The sequence below is a fragment of the Catharus ustulatus genome, chromosome 8 (genome assembly GCF_009819885.2).
Source record: "Catharus ustulatus isolate bCatUst1 chromosome 8, bCatUst1.pri.v2, whole genome shotgun sequence".
NCBI lineage: Eukaryota > Metazoa > Chordata > Aves > Passeriformes > Turdidae > Catharus > Catharus ustulatus.
Window position 1 is genome coordinate 31359116 of NC_046228.1, and position 14958 is coordinate 31374073.

Sequence of the window (14958 nt, forward strand, 5' to 3'; positions counted from 1 at the left end):
GCGGCGCCGGGCGGTGACGCGGCAATAAAGGCGGAGTGCCGCAGCGAGCGGCCGAGCCATGGAGCGGGGCGGCCCCCCCGCGCCCGCCGCCGGCGAGCGGCCCCCCGCCGGGGCTGCGCTGCGCGGGCACCCGGCCGGCGGCTGCGGGCCCTGGGAGATGCGCGACCGCCTGGGCACCGGCGGCTTCGGCAACGTGTGCCTGTACCAGCACCAGGTGGGGCCGGGCCGGGCGGCGGGGAGGGCACGGCCGGGCCGGGGCGGCTGACGGCGCTGTGTCCCGCAGGATTCGGGCGACCGCGTGGCCATCAAGTCGTGCCGGCTGGAGCTCAGCGTCAAGAACAAGGACCGCTGGTGTCACGAGATCGACATCATGAAGAAGTGAGTGCGGGCGGGCCGGCACGGCTCGGCTCGGCTCGGCTCGGCTCGGCGGCACCGGACAGACAGGGAGAGGGGCAGCCGGGGTCTGCCCCTGGACTGGCCAAAGAGGGGACAGCGGGGGTCAGTCCGTGGATTGGCCGGGAGAGGGGAGTGCCGGGAGTCAGCCCCTGGAACGGCTGGGGAGACGGGAAAATGTGGGGACAGCTGGTGCCTTGGCTGCTGAGGCAGCTTGGGAGTGGGGACCGCTTGTCACCTGGCATGCCTGTTCTTGTCTCATCCCAGTGTCCTAGCTCATGGCTTGGCTTGGGAACTGACGATCCCCAAGCCCCCTGCCCTGATGTGCTGCCTGGGCTGTTCACTCATCCGAAATTCCTCCAAACTCACACGGCCCTGTGGGTTGAGTTTTGATGTGACTTGGGAACACCCACGTGTTCCCATACCCTGCGGTACCTTTGTTTTTGACTTAGCAACCCGGGAATCCTGGAATTGCTTTTTGTCTTTTATGCTGCCGAATGTAAAGAATAAATTCTCCTTACATTTTCTCGTGAGAAAGTCGATACTCTGTGCTGCCCACCCTCCCTCTCCAGCAGGTGAAACAGGGTCGGACAGCTTTGGTCTCATGGATGTGGGGGCTGCCTCTGGGTGTTTGGGTCTCACAGAACTGCTCCTGAGAAAGATCCTGGAGCAGGAAGTCCTCTGTCCCACTGGTGGGACGCTCTGATTTGTCCTCCCCAAGACCTGCAGTGACTCTGCTGTTCAGGGCTTTTCTGAGCTCCTGCTTTGTTACCCTCATCTGCCCACTCTGTGCTATGATGCAGGGGAACCACTCACAGGGAGCATGAATGTGCAAGTCTTGGCTATGTCTGATTTGGTTGCTGAAAAGAGCCACTGAGTCACAAGCTGCTCTTGCATTGGTGTCCAGAGGCTTTAGAAGATGTGGAGAGAATTAATTTGCCTTCATTTCCTTCTGGATATGTCATTTATTCTCAAGAGTAGCATGTATTAGAGACAGTCAGGAAGCAGCTATTTGAATTCAGCTGAAGAGGTTAATTTTTCCCTCTGAATGTGGCTTTCACCTGCCTGCTGCAGTCACCCAGGCGTTAAGGGATTCTTGTGAAACACTTGGGCCAGGGGCAGTCTGTTCCTACATACAGCAGCACATACACACACACAAGTAATGACTGCCAGGACTGTGCAAGAATTCAGAACTTGAGTACCTGTACCTTGGCTTTGAGACACTGTTTGTGCTCCTCACTGGTTTGTGTATTCCTGAAGTATGGATTTTATGTATTTGGGTAATGGTAGGTGCCAGCTGACAAGTGAGCAAGTATTCCAGAAGCTGTCCCTGGCACATAACACATGATTACACTGGAATCTGTTGTCTCCTGGGAGAGTTTTCATCCAGCTCTCCATGTGCTTAGGCTGAACCATCCCAACGTGGTGAGAGCCTGCGAAGTTCCCGAGGAGATGAACTTCCTGGTGAACGACGTTCCTCTGCTGGCCATGGAGTATTGCTCGGGGGGTGACCTCCGCAAGGTACTGCCTGCTTTGCTTCCAATAAAACCAAATAAACCCAAACATGGCGTGCTATGCTGCTCCTGTGCCCACCTCTGCTCTGTGCTGCTTCTCCTTTTGGGTACAGGTGTGAGGAAGTGAAGTAGGGTGGGAAAAAGTCACATGTGGGAAACGAGGCTTGTGTTTTTGAAACCAGAGGGCAACCCAAGGGCAGATACTCTTATCCTGGCAGAGTGTGTCCCTTCGTGGAGCTGCTTTAGCATTAGTGCAGCTGCTGCCACCCAGCATGTTTGGCTTGTTTGCTACTGTGTCTCCATCTGTTCGGAGTCTGACTGGTTTGGATTCATGTGTATCCAGTGTTATGTTGCTCTCAGCAGGGGGAATGGGCCTATTAGTGCTGGGCTGGGACCTCGGGATTCTGAACCTTTGCTATTCCTGCTGAACTGGGAACTGTCAATCTGCACACTGACAACACCCAAAAATAAAGGAGCCTTCCAGTACTTCCCCAGGCAGTGGCTTCGTGACCTGATACAGTTTATGCTCTTTCCATTACAGCTGGATTGAGAAAGCAGCAACTTCTGTAGGGCTGAAGCAGCAAATCCCTGTCAAATCAGGATTTGCTTAGAAATCACTTCATCTACGTGGTCAGGAAACTCATATTTCTTTAGTGTTTGTAACTGATGTTACAGCCCTGGGGACCATGGGCAGCTGGTGAATGCAATAACCCCATCCCATTATATGGTTTGGAGTTGTTAAAAACAGTCCAGAGACACTTCTGAGATTTAAGTCACAGCACAAGAAGGGACATAGATGAAAAAGCATTTGAGGGTTACAGACACATGCATGTGGCTTTGTTCTTGGGGACATCTGGCTGTTGTATTATTGCAGTAAAAGTTTGGAGACTCCCTGCAGGTAGATTAAACACTGGCTGAGACATTAGCTCTACTTGCAATGCAGTGCTTGCAGTCACTCAGTTTCTGATGAATCCTTAGGTGTGGCATAGATGCCTAAACAATTTAGGAAGTAACATGCTTCATTCCACCTGCTGTTCTGTACTGCTTTGTTCCTTAAAGGAAAAAAAACAAAACCATTTTTTAAAATTTCTGATTGTGTTCTTTAAATATTTTGTTTGGCATCATTTGTGTTTCATTTCACTGTTAATTTCTCCTTGTGAATCCATGGTGAGGGCTGAAGCACCTCAGTCACTTCTGAAAGTCTTGAGTGCAGTAAAAGTTAGAAAATTGCTGAGGCTGCTTTTATTGACAGCTCGTTAAGACAGTGCTGAGGGGGAGCCTCCCTTGCCTGCAGCCCTGCGGCCCTGCCTTTGTCTCCTACCCCTTTGCTTTCTGAATTTTCATTTTGTTTGATTTATCCTCTTGGCCATGATTTTATTGCACAAGTCAACTGCCCCATTCAGCTGGAATGATCCTTGAGCTGTGCTGTTTGCTGGGTACTTTCAGCAGGGGATGGGAAAAGTTGTTTTTTGCTGTTAACTGTTGCAAGTGTGGGTCTGAACACGTTTTGCTTTTTTTTAGTTGTTAAACAAACCAGAAAACTGCTGTGGGCTGAAGGAAAGTCAAATCCTTTCTCTGCTTAGTGACATTGGTATGTAGTTAGTGCTTTCTTTTTGTTTGTTTTTTCGTTTGGTTTTTCTTTGGTTTGGTTTTTTTTTAAGTGTAGTGGCATTTCCCATGAAAAGGGAACTAAAATGAGCAGAGTATTAAAAAAATCAGGCTCATTGGGAAGTACCCGTTTTTTTTGGACACCATAGGAAGGAAGAGCTGTCTGATAAAGGGTAATGCCTGGGTTTCTCTAGGAAAAAGGTTTTCCAGGAAAGCTCCTTGTTTTCTTAATTCTCTTACAGATAACATGTCACTGCTTTTAGGAAGAGGAAGTTTTGGCATGAGAAAGTATTTTAAAGTACTGGCCTGGGCTTCTGTCCTTTCAGTGCTCAAGAGGACTTCCAGCTGAATTCCTTTATCCTTGTTCCCCTTCCAGAATGTTGTGTTGGTTTTTGTTGTTTTTTTTTTTTTTTTCCATAATATGTTGAGTGTCTGTGGCACATCTTTGCAAAGATATGAAAATGCAGTGTAGAATAAACACAGCTTTGGAAGCTGTTAAATGTAGAAGTGAGTGGTGGCAAATCGTGGCAGGCTGGGAACTTGCCCCCCAGTATCAGGTTTTTATCAGATGTATGTTTAATCAATGTGAATTTTATTTTCTGTTAAAACAAACACATGTCTTTCAGGGTCTGGTATCCAGTATTTGCATGAGAACAGAATTATACACAGAGATTTAAAGCCTGAAAATATTGTTCTTCAGGATGAAGGTGGGAAGGTGAGTCAGGGGATCAGTGTGTTTCCACTGTCATTTCTGGAAGCTGTCACGTGGAAGTGGACTGAAAACTCAACTGTACATTTACTAAAAGCTTTAACACTGTTGCTGAAGCTTTGCCATGGACTTTCTCCAGAATTTCCATTCTGGCTTTTCTCTTGAGAGTATTCTGTGGCTGTCACTGAGCAGGTTTTGGGTTGTTTGGTGTTTGGTTTTTTTTCCCCTCAGCATTTGCTCTTCTGATGAACTGTTTAAACTGTTTGCAGATTGTTCACAAAATAATAGACCTGGGATATGCAAAGGATCTGGATCAAGGAAGTTTATGCACTTCATTTGTTGGAACATTGCAATATCTGGTAAGGATTTTTTTAGTGTCACCAGCACTGGGGCAGGGCAGCTGTGGCTTGGCACTGCCAAGAGCCGAAACCTCCAAAACTGGAGATCCTGGGGACCTGTCCCAAGGGTGTCCTGTCTCAGGGAGAAACACTTGGATTCAGCTTTGTCTCTGCAGAAATGCAAGGAACCACCACAGTCAAAGTGTCTTTTTGTGATTGTTTTTAGGCTCCAGAGCTCTTTGAGAACAAATCCTACTCTGTTACTGTTGACTACTGGAGCTTTGGGACAATGGTGTTTGAATGCATTGCAGGATTTAGACCTTTCTTACATAATCTGCAGCCCTTTGCCTGGTAAGACACTTATTCTGGAAGAGGTGCTTAAAACTGTGCTGAAAGACATTAACTTGCATAGGGAGGTTTCTGCTTGTCTTGCTGTGCACGGAGTGTATGTTTGCTTTGTTTTTAAAAGGGTGGTTCTGAAACAGAAAAAAATGGGAAACTTGGGTTTCTGTTAGAACAAGATAAGAGGTAAATCTTTCCAGAGGCAGAATTAATTGGAAGGGCTCCTCTGTTCCACATGGGGATGTTCTGGGTGGATTGAAAATGGCATATTTGTTCTGAAAGATGAGTTTGTTTTCTAAAGCTGCTGGACACTGGCACTTTTTTGCTGACTTGAGTTGCCCCCTTACACTCCTCAGTATCTACACAAAGGATTTTATTTTCCAGGCATGAAAAAATCAAGAAGAAGGACCCAAAGCACATCTTTGCCTCTGAAGAGATGAACGGGGAGGTTCGCTTCAGCACCCACCTGCCACAGCCTCACAGCCTCTGCAGGTACGTGTGTCCTCATCACAGTTCTAAACTGAGGGCTCTTCTCCTTCATCCCAGGCATTGAGAGCTCCTCCTCCTTTCTCTGGAGTGTTTCAAGCTCCTGCCAAGCTGCTGTTTGCTGTTAAGGCATAGCCTGTAGTGAGTGCCTTCTTTTTGGGTACTTCAGGCTCTCCAGTGCCTGTTACTTACAAAGATGGTCAGAGCTGCTTCAGCCCAGTGAAGGCCTCCCTTGTCTTACAGCTTCTGTTGTGAGCGTCTTCTTACAGCCCTTCTGCTTTAGTTTGATTGTAGAACCCATGGAAAACTGGTTGCAGCTGATGCTGAATTGGGATCCACAGCAGAGGGGTGGAGGTTCAGATCCTGAGACCAATCGTCCGAGGTGTTTCCTAATAATGGATCACATACTGAATCTGAAGGTGAGTGGGGGCTGCTGCTGGTTTAAAGGCCTTCTGAAAGCATCCCAGAGGCCAGAGAGTGTATTCAATGGAGCAAAGCTGTAATCCTGGCATCATCCAGCTTCCAGGAATTGTTTTTCTTGGTATCAGGAAGTGAATGCATATACAACCTGTCCAGTACATACTGGAAGACAAAACATCTCCTGCAATTAAAATCTCCTCTAGCTTTACATTTGGAATAGAAGGATGACCTTGTATTACTGTTTATTATCTTGGAAAGGGCTCACCAGGATCAAATAAGGGTTTAATATTTGCTAATAGCGGTTTTCCAAGAGTTCACTGTTGATGCTGTGACCTCCAGGTGTACCCGTGTACTATGGTAGTAATGCCTGTAGTAGAACAGAGGTGACATTCACCTGATTTTTACTCTTCAGATAATTACTTGAGCTTTGCTGGAGTCAGACTAGCCAAGGCAAACCTGTGTGTAAACAGGAGGATAATTTTGTCTTTTGATGTAACTAAGCTGCAGCAGGGCTTGTGAAGGGTGTTGGATTGTTGTTTTCTCTGACATTAAAAGTTACAGGTCCAGGCTTTGAGTTTTTTATGTGAGGCTTTGTTCCTGAATTTATTATTGTGGTTATTAAAAGCAAATGATGTTCCCATTTTGATCCTGTGGCTTGTGTTCCTTTGATATCCAAGGATTTGTAATCTACTTGTCCTCTTTTTACAGATAGTACACATCCTGAACATGACCTCTGCCAAGATTGTGTCCTTCCTTTTGCATCCTGAGGAAAGCCTTCATTCCCTTCAGAATCGCATTGAGTTTGAAACTGGAATAAGCACTGGAAATCAGGAGCTGCTGTTGGAAACAGGGATTTGCCTGGACCCTCGGAAACCTGCTTCCCAGTGTGTTATTGATGGTGTGGTAAGAAGGATTCTGTTCATGTCTTTCACATTCTTAGGGAATTTAAAATCTTAGGGAAGATAAATTGCCAAAATCTTCTCCCGCAGGAGACAGTTTGCTCTGTAAATGTAGTAATTCTAAAAATCTTTTATTGGGTAATGTAAGCAGGTTTCTGTACTTGTACTGTGCCTAAATATTTAATTAATTGCTAGGATAGAATTCTGTCTTCCTGTAGGATCTATCAAAATAAGTTTAAGGCACTTGGTAAGAGAGAGTGCCCACAATATTTAGTTCATGATGTACAGGGTTAGTACTTGGGGTTTCTCTTGCTTATATTCTCTTCTCTTTTCTTTGCAGAGAGGGTGGGACAGCTACATGGTCTATTTGTTTGATAAAAGCAAAACTGTCTACGATGGCCCCTTTGCTTCTCGGAGTCTGTCTGACTGTGTCAACTACATTGGTGAGTGTGGTGAGGAAGTGCTGTTCTCATGCAAAATGAAATGGAATCTGCTTTATAAAACCCTGTGTGTTGTCTTGAAGGGCTCTGTCTGATTTAGAGAGAACCATTTAAGAACCTGTAGCAGTCTAACACCTTGTCCTGACGTCAGAGCCCTGGCAGAGACAGTTTGTGCTTTTAGGGAGCTGCTTCTCTGCTTGCTGCTTCCCCTACTTGTCTCCTGAGATGACAGCAGTCATTGCACAACTGAGCAGACCTCTCTGAAGGTTTATTTATCATAAACCTGTATCTGTATGAATGACCCTCTGTACCTCTGAGAAAGAAAAGTAGTGTCAGGGACAGGAGACATCTGTGTGTAAAGAAAATGCCTTGTGACATGCAGTAACTTAATTTTCTTTGGCCTGTCTCCAGTGGTTTTCCTCCTCTTCTAGTGTCACTCAGGTTTTTCTGTGTTCTGGGCTGTTTTATTCTGATGAATCTCATTGCATGGCACCACTGTGCTGAATTTCTTGGAGCAAAGGCTTTTTACACCATGCTTATTGCAACCCCAGAGTACTGACAGTTCCTGTCTCTGTCAGGGAACACACCTGCATCTTTTCCCCTTAACATCTACATCAGGAAATCCGAGACGAAACCTATAAAAGGTTTGAAGACATTTTCAGATGAAACAGATCAGGACAGTGACCAGTATCAATGGAGAAAATGGAGCAACTAAATTTAAGAGTTTTTTGGCCAAAACCCCCTACGGGGTTTTGCCCTGCTTATGTCATATACCTGGAGAGTTGTGACATGAAAAACTCGTACCTACTTCAGCAGCATCACCTGGCAATTGAGCAGAACTTGGCTTCCTAGGCACCTGAAGCAGGAATTAGGAATGTAGTCATTTTCCAGAGCTGTCACTGCACTGTTTCTCCTGTGTTCAGTCCAGGACAGCAAAATCCAGCTGCCGATCCCTCAACTGCGCAAGGTGTGGGCAGAAGCGGTTCACTACGTCATTGGGCTGAAGGAGGATTACAGCAGGCTCTTCCAGGGACAGAGAGCTGCCATGTGAGTTGTCACTCATTCAGAGGGATCACTGCTGTGCCAGCACAGGCTCTGTTTGCCTGGAATCGTGCATTTCAGGGAGTTTTGGTTCCCCAGAGTTTTATAGCCTTATGCTGTTCTGTGCCTTTACATTATAAAACATATTTGGGCTGGGAGCTTATTCCATTCCAGGAATTGTGCTGGGTAATGCCTGACATTGATGATAACCAAAAACCACTTGAATATGCTCTGTCTCACAACATGGCTGAGTTGATGGGGTCCTCTGGAAGCCCTCCAGCACAATCCGTGCTCAAAAAGGATGCATCCAGACAGGTCTCAAATATCTCCAAAGGTGGAGACTCCACAACCTCTCTGGGCACCTTGTGCCAGTGCTCAGTCAGCCTTAGAGTAACAGAATTCCCTCTTTTTTAAGTCCAGCTGGGCTTTCCAGCTCATGTGTGCTGTCCTTGTTCCATCTGTTAGGCTCAGCCTCCTTCGGTATAACGCCAACCTGATCAAAATGAAGAACAACATGGTGTCAGCATCCCAGCAGCTGAAAGCAAAGCTGGAATTCTTCCACCAGAGCATTCGCCTCGACCTGGAGAGATACAGTGACCAGATGGCTTATGGCATATGTAGGTATTGGGGAAGACTTGTCTGGGTATCTCCTGTAATGCTGGAAAGGAGCTCAGCGTCTTTGTGGGTGTATCTTAGCTGGGGGGGGGCAGGAGAAGAGTTTGGCAGGAGGATAAAAACCAGAATGTTTTTGGAGACTTCAGTGATGGTGAGACAAGTGGTTAGTTGTTCTCCACTGAGAACAGAAAACAGGGGCATTAATAGTGCTGCTGATGTAAATATTTGCTATTCATTCAGAGTCTCATTCATTTGGAGTTCTGACTGGGCACCAGGTAGAAGGCAGAACTGCTGCACTTGCTGTCAGTGCTAGCAAGCTGCTGTGCTTGTTACCAGGAGAAGCTGTTTGTCAGGGTGAGAGATGGGCTGAAAAAGCACCAGCTACAGTTTCATGTCCCAGAAAGAAATAGTGTTCAGGAGAGAATAGCAAAGTCAAAAATGACCTGAGTCAAAAATGATGGCTGGGCTGAAGGATGATGATGGAAAATGGAAAGACACTTTGAACTGGGTTTGGACAGTCTGTGTTCAATCAGAAGTGGCAGGTGTTGAGCTTAATGGTGGAATTTGAAGGCTCAGAGTCGGTGATTGCAAGCAGTGAAATACTACCAAAGGTTTGTGTGTGAGTTAAGGTTGAGCACAGAGTTGCAGCTTTGCTGTGTCTGTGATCTCTGGGTCATGACTCCTGCTGGGAGAGTCAGCATCATGTTCTTTGTGTTCAAATTACACCAATATAGGGAAAATTCAAGTCTTGCTTTCTTAATGTCTTTTTATAAATTAACAACTCTTTTTTTTTTTCTTAAGCTTCAGAGAAGATGCTCAAAGCCTGGAAGGAAATGGAAGAGAAAGCCTCTCAGTGTGCACAGGTAGGGGATGTTAAAGAAGCTGCATTACCTCTGTGTGAGGGAGATTGTGACAGGGATTTAATGTGCCTCTGCTGTGTCCCTTCAGTGTTTCATACCCTGCCTGCTGTGGGAACAGGGATATCATTGCAGGTGCAATTAAAAAGTTTGAATGGATTTGGACAAAAACAACAAAAGTCACCAGACTCAGTTCTCTAAAAAGGAAAGTGGAATGCGGAGACACGTTACTTGTTGCCCAAAAGAAATGGTGTTGCTATGGGTCAGGAATCTTCCTGGCTGGATTTTCTGCACACAGAAATTCCCATTGCTGAAGCTGAAACCCAATCACTTGCTATGCATCAATTTCCAAATTGCAGGACTTCACTGAGGAGTACAGACATAAATCACTGGCATGCTGCAAGTAAATATGCAAGTTAGTTTTAAATAAAAGTAATCTCTTCTTTGTTATCCGAGGAATGGATAAAAAGGTGGCTACTTCTAGAAGAATAATTCAAGGCTGTCTCTGGCTTTTTGCACATAACTAGGAACCTCACCCAGTATTTACTTGGCAGATCATCAGAATTATGTTCTGTTATTCCACCTGCCCTGCCCCTTCATCAGGAATGGAAAATGTTTCATTGTATACACAGGGATATCTCAGTCTGTCTAGGCGGCAATCCAGAGACATGGAGAGGTGATTTGTGAATAAACTGATTTTTCTCAGCCAGTGTTGCTGGTCAGAGCTTTAATTGTAGGTGATACCATGCACTGAGAACAAAAACCTCAATTATGGTAGCAGTGTTGTGTCAAAGAGCATTTTTGTCTCCTGAACTCTCCAGGCAGTCAGCCCATTATCCAAACAAGTGTTCTGGGGATCTTTATCTCCTTGAGTCTCTCCTTCAGTCTGATCTGTGCCCACATTTCACCTCAGGCTGAAGATATTGGCTACCTGGATGAGCAGATCATGGCTCTGCACACTGAAATCGTGGAGCTGCAGAAGAGTCCCTATGCAAGGCGCCAAGGAGAGGTCATGGAGAGTTTGTGAGTCCTGTGCTTCTCAATTTTACTGCATATAATTGGATTTTGTGTATTTCAGTGTCTGAGGGTTATTTTCCTCCTGTTGCTGGTTCCCTCAGTGATTCTGAAATGCAAACCACAAGTACAGAGTAGCGTACAATTGATTTGAGATAATTTTGCTGCTGAAAGTAAAGATCCCACCACCTGTGGGACACTTCCCTGTCACTGAACTATGGAACCTCATCTTACAAGAGCCCAGGGCTAAGATCAATCTTGATCTCAGCTGGGGATTTCCTTTTGTGTTGGAGAGGAGTGACTCTCTTTACTGTTGAGTGAGAAAACTATGTGATCTTTGCAAAACCCTGTTAAATACCTTCAGTATTTTCAAATCAAGAGTAAATATCTCAAAAATTTTTGGAAAGTTGATTTTGTTTTTTATGTATTAAAATATGAAAGAGCTAAATGGTATTTCTGATCTTGAGAAGACATAGGAAGCAGTTACTGGGCTGCTGCTGAGAGCACAAGTGGCAATTCTAAAAGAGAGGGATTTAACAGCCATTAAATCTGTTAACAAGAGCTCTTCAGAACAACTCTGACTGTTCAGGGAGGAAGTGTGCCTGCTCCTGGCATGTTCTCCCCCCTCCCTCTTTGCTAAGTTGTTTTTCATCCTGTGTAGTTGCAGAAGAATTGGTGCAAAGGGGAGGAAGTGGTACAAAGGAGAAGCCACCTCCTACAGCAGCACTTCAAACTAATCAGGATCATGCCTCCTTAAACATTATTTTTAAGCAATTCCACCATTGTAGATCAGGGTCAGAGCTGGGAAACTGCTGCTTGTTTCTGACAGACTGGGATTTATAACAGGGAGGATTTTCTTCAAGGCTGGAAGTTTTCAGTTTGGCTGCTTTTGAAATACTTGAAAGAAGTAATGTTTATTTAATGGGACGAAGAGAAGCACAGTCATCTTGCTTGTGATGCTCTTTCCATTTACAGAATATCGCTAAAATTCAGGCAAAAAAAGCAGAACAGGAACAAGAATTTCTCAGGCAGTTGTGCAGTCACAGTTTCAAAAATAGAATCGGATAATTAAAGATACGGGGGAAAGAAAACACAGCTGAGCCCTGTGAAAATTTGAAACTGAAAATGAGGTCCAGTTGGTGTGGTTTTCTGAGAAGAAATTGCATAATTGGAGAAAAAGAGAGACAGCTTTTCGGAAAGTTTTGGATTCCACCACAGAAAGAACATTCTGTGTTCCTAAGGCCATGCTTGTGCACCAGCTGTAGGAGAAGATCCAGTGTTTGAGTTCAGAAAGGCATCCCTTCACTGCAGTGCTTTTTTTCTTGAGTCACCTGGCTGCTGACACCTGCCTGAATCATATTCTTCTTTTTAAAGGGAGCAGAGAGCCATAGACCTGTACAAGCAATTAAAAGCACGACCTCCAGGTATGGAAGAAGATGGTTTAAAAACTGTTTCACACTTTCACCCCATAATTAATTGTTTAAACTGGAACCCAGGAACTACTGTTAGGAATTACTAACGTGGTGGTTGCTGGCCCTTCCAGATCATGCCTACAGTGACAGCACAGACATGGTGAAGATCATTGTGCAGACAGTACAGAGCCAGGACCGAGTCCTCAAGGAGCTCTTTGGCCACCTCAGGTACTTTATGCAGATAAAATTTCAAACAAATCCAGCCTGCAGCATTTGGAGCTTTGTAGTAGGAAAGGATAGGGAAGACCATGGAGGTCAGAGCCCAAAAAACTCCACACACATTTCTCATAGCATTAATTCTGCTCCTCTGTGTTGAGTTTCCACTTAATTTTTAAAAACATGATGGTTAGCATCCAAAAGTTCACTTTAAAATGAGGCAAATTCTGCCGGTTGGAAGTTGGAATTCAGATCTTCAGGAGAGAAAAAGTAGTAGTGTTACAGAGCTGAGAAGACACCACAGTGATCTGTACATTAATTTTTCGAGTAACTTGAATCCCAAGGTGGGGCTTTTGGTCTTGCCAGAATGTGCTGGGAAGTGACTTTGTGTTTGGTTTTTATTCTAGCAAGCTCTTGGGCTGCAAGCAGAAGATCATTGACCTGCTCCCTGAGATTGAAGTGGCTCTAAATAACATCAAGGAAGCTGACAACTCGGTGATGCAGATGCAAGGAAAAAGACAAAGGGAGATATGGCATTTGCTGAAAATTGCTTGTGTGAGTAGCTCTTGGGCTGTTTGTTTGTACTTCCTTCCAGTGCACGAGCCAGGAGGCGTCAAACTCAGCAAAAAGGGGCAACTACCACACCATGGCTGTTTTTTTTTTTTCCCTGCAGAGAGGAGCAGCTGAAATGGTAAAAGCAGAAGCTAAATAGGTGCTTTCCTAGTTAAAGTGTTTTAAAGAGTATTCTGCTTTTTTTGCATGAATTACGGTGCCTGAAGCCATCTCCTGGTTCCCACATGTGTATCTGTGTAATCCCAAATCTTGCCTAGGTAACATTTAAGCCTAAATTCTTCTGAATTTCTTTCTTCCAGACTCAGAGCTCCTCTCGATCGCTGGTCAGCTCTAGCTTGGAAGGGACAGCCTCAACTCCAGCAGCCACGTGGCTCCCGCAGAGCTCCTCAGGGAATGCAGCTCCTCACCCTCTGTCCTCGCTGGCAGCTCCTGAAGATGGGTATGAGCTGCTGGGGGAGGAGCCACTGCAGGGAGCTCAGCGTGGCTGGTTCAGTATCTCAGGGGCTTTATCCTTCCCAGACAAGTTTTGGGAGTTTGTGTGTCGCTAATGCTCTAAACAATCCAGGATTTGGTTGAACTCTCTATTCAGAAACCTCTGCTCTCTGTTTCTGAGCCAGTTCCACATGCACTGCTATAGAACTGTGCCACCTGCCACTGCACAAACTACAAATTACTTTTTTGGGTTGTTTAATTTTGTGATTTTTTTTTTTTCCTTTTCCCCAGTACAGCACATTTTGATGGGGGTGTTACTTTTGGTGCTTGAAATCCATCACCTTAGGGTTTTTTTTCTTCCTGCAGGGAAAATTTTGCTGACATGATCCGGGAGAATGTGAATTACCTTGAGCTCTTCAGCAGCATTCTGCAGGAGGTGAGGCAGGAGCAGAACAGCATGATGGTAAGTGCTGGTGTATCTGCCAGGACCTGGCTTTTAGGGGACACCCAAGGGGGCCCTGGGACTCCTTGAATAGGAAGAAGTATCTGGTTGCTCCAAACCCCATCCAGCCTGGCCTTGGACACTTCCAGGGATTAAGGGACAGTCACAGCTTCTCTGGGCACCCTGTGCATGGATACATGTTTCTTCCCAATATCCCATTCATCCCTGCTCTTTGACAGTGTGAAGCCCCATTCCCCTTTGTCCTGGCACGCTAGGCCCATGAAAATAGTGTCTTTCCTTCTTTCCTGTAGCCCTTTCAGGCACTGGAAGGCCACAGTTAGGTCACTCTGAGGCTCCTCTTCTCTAGGCTGAGCAATCCCAATTCTCTCAGCCTTTCCTCAGAGGAGGCATTCCTCCTTTCGTCACCAGGAAAATCTCATGATCTCCCAAACTAGAATGGACTCACAGGGCTCAGTGAGTACGGCTGCTGTGCTGTGCTGCATTGTGTTAACTCCTGGGAGCATCCTTTCTAAGGGCAATGACTGATTTTTCATCAAACAAGACACATCCAGTCGCCAGACTCCACGCTCAGTTTTTTTTTTCTTTGCTATTTTTTGCAGAGTTTCGACTGGAGCTGGCTGAAGTAGCCCCAGGAGCCAAGGTGCTGCATCACCCAAGTGCCTTCTGTGTGCTGAGTGCGGGCTCGGCCGCGTTCCGTGTGGGACATCACCGGCTGCCCCCCGCCCAGGGAGCAGCCTGGGCCCGGCCCGTGGAGCCTCCTCAGGGAAGGGGGTGCGGGCAGGGCCCGCCGCTTCCGTGTGTCCCTTGAATGTATAGCGCGTGTATATATAATAAACTCTGTGGTGAGATACACACATGCCCTGAGGCCTGCTCGTTCCCGCGCCGCCATCGCCATCACGCCGTTGCCTGGCAACAGGGACCCCTCTGGGGTGGGCGGCGGTGACGTCATCACCCCGCGCCGAAGCGGCGCGCCCATGGTGCCGCGCGCCGGCGGCGCCTGCGCGGAGGGGGTGGGAGCGCGGCCTCGGCAGCACGTGGGGAACGGGACAGGTACGGGACAGGGATAGGGATAACGGCTAGGGATAGATACGGGACAGGGGACAGGTGCAGGATGGAGACCGGGATAGCGACTGGGACAGGTACGGGATGGGACAGGGGAGGGATAGGTACAGGATAGGGATGGGAC

The 14958-nt window shown here is 46.4% G+C and overlaps 1 protein-coding gene across 1 annotated transcript; it reads left to right on the forward strand.

Annotated features, from left to right (window-relative positions):
• The first annotated feature begins 34 nt into the window (after positions 1-34).
• CHUK (component of inhibitor of nuclear factor kappa B kinase complex) lies at positions 35-14624 on the forward strand. Its single transcript, XM_033066554.2, has 21 exons — positions 35-214; positions 284-378; positions 1800-1914; positions 3429-3498; positions 4142-4230; positions 4494-4583; positions 4789-4913; positions 5289-5396; positions 5674-5809; positions 6519-6713; positions 7050-7152; positions 8073-8196; positions 8656-8807; positions 9607-9668; positions 10576-10685; positions 12051-12100; positions 12220-12316; positions 12712-12859; positions 13177-13316; positions 13676-13772; positions 14372-14624. Exons 1-21 carry the CDS (start codon positions 59-61, stop codon positions 14396-14398), a joined length of 2289 nt encoding a protein of 762 aa, XP_032922445.1. The 5' UTR covers positions 35-58; the 3' UTR covers positions 14399-14624.
• The last annotated feature ends 334 nt before the right edge of the window (positions 14625-14958 follow it).

Coding starts and splice junctions, on each gene's coding strand:
- CHUK (XM_033066554.2), top strand. CDS start 59: ATGGAGCGGGGCGGCCCCCCCGCGCCCGCCGCCGGCGAGCGGCCCCCC. Junction 4,914..5,288: donor AATCTGCAGCCCTTTGCCTG/GTAAGACACTTA, acceptor TTTATTTTCCAG/GCATGAAAAAATCAAGAAGA. Junction 7,153..8,072: donor TGACTGTGTCAACTACATTG/GTGAGTGTGGTG, acceptor TCCTGTGTTCAG/TCCAGGACAGCAAAATCCAG.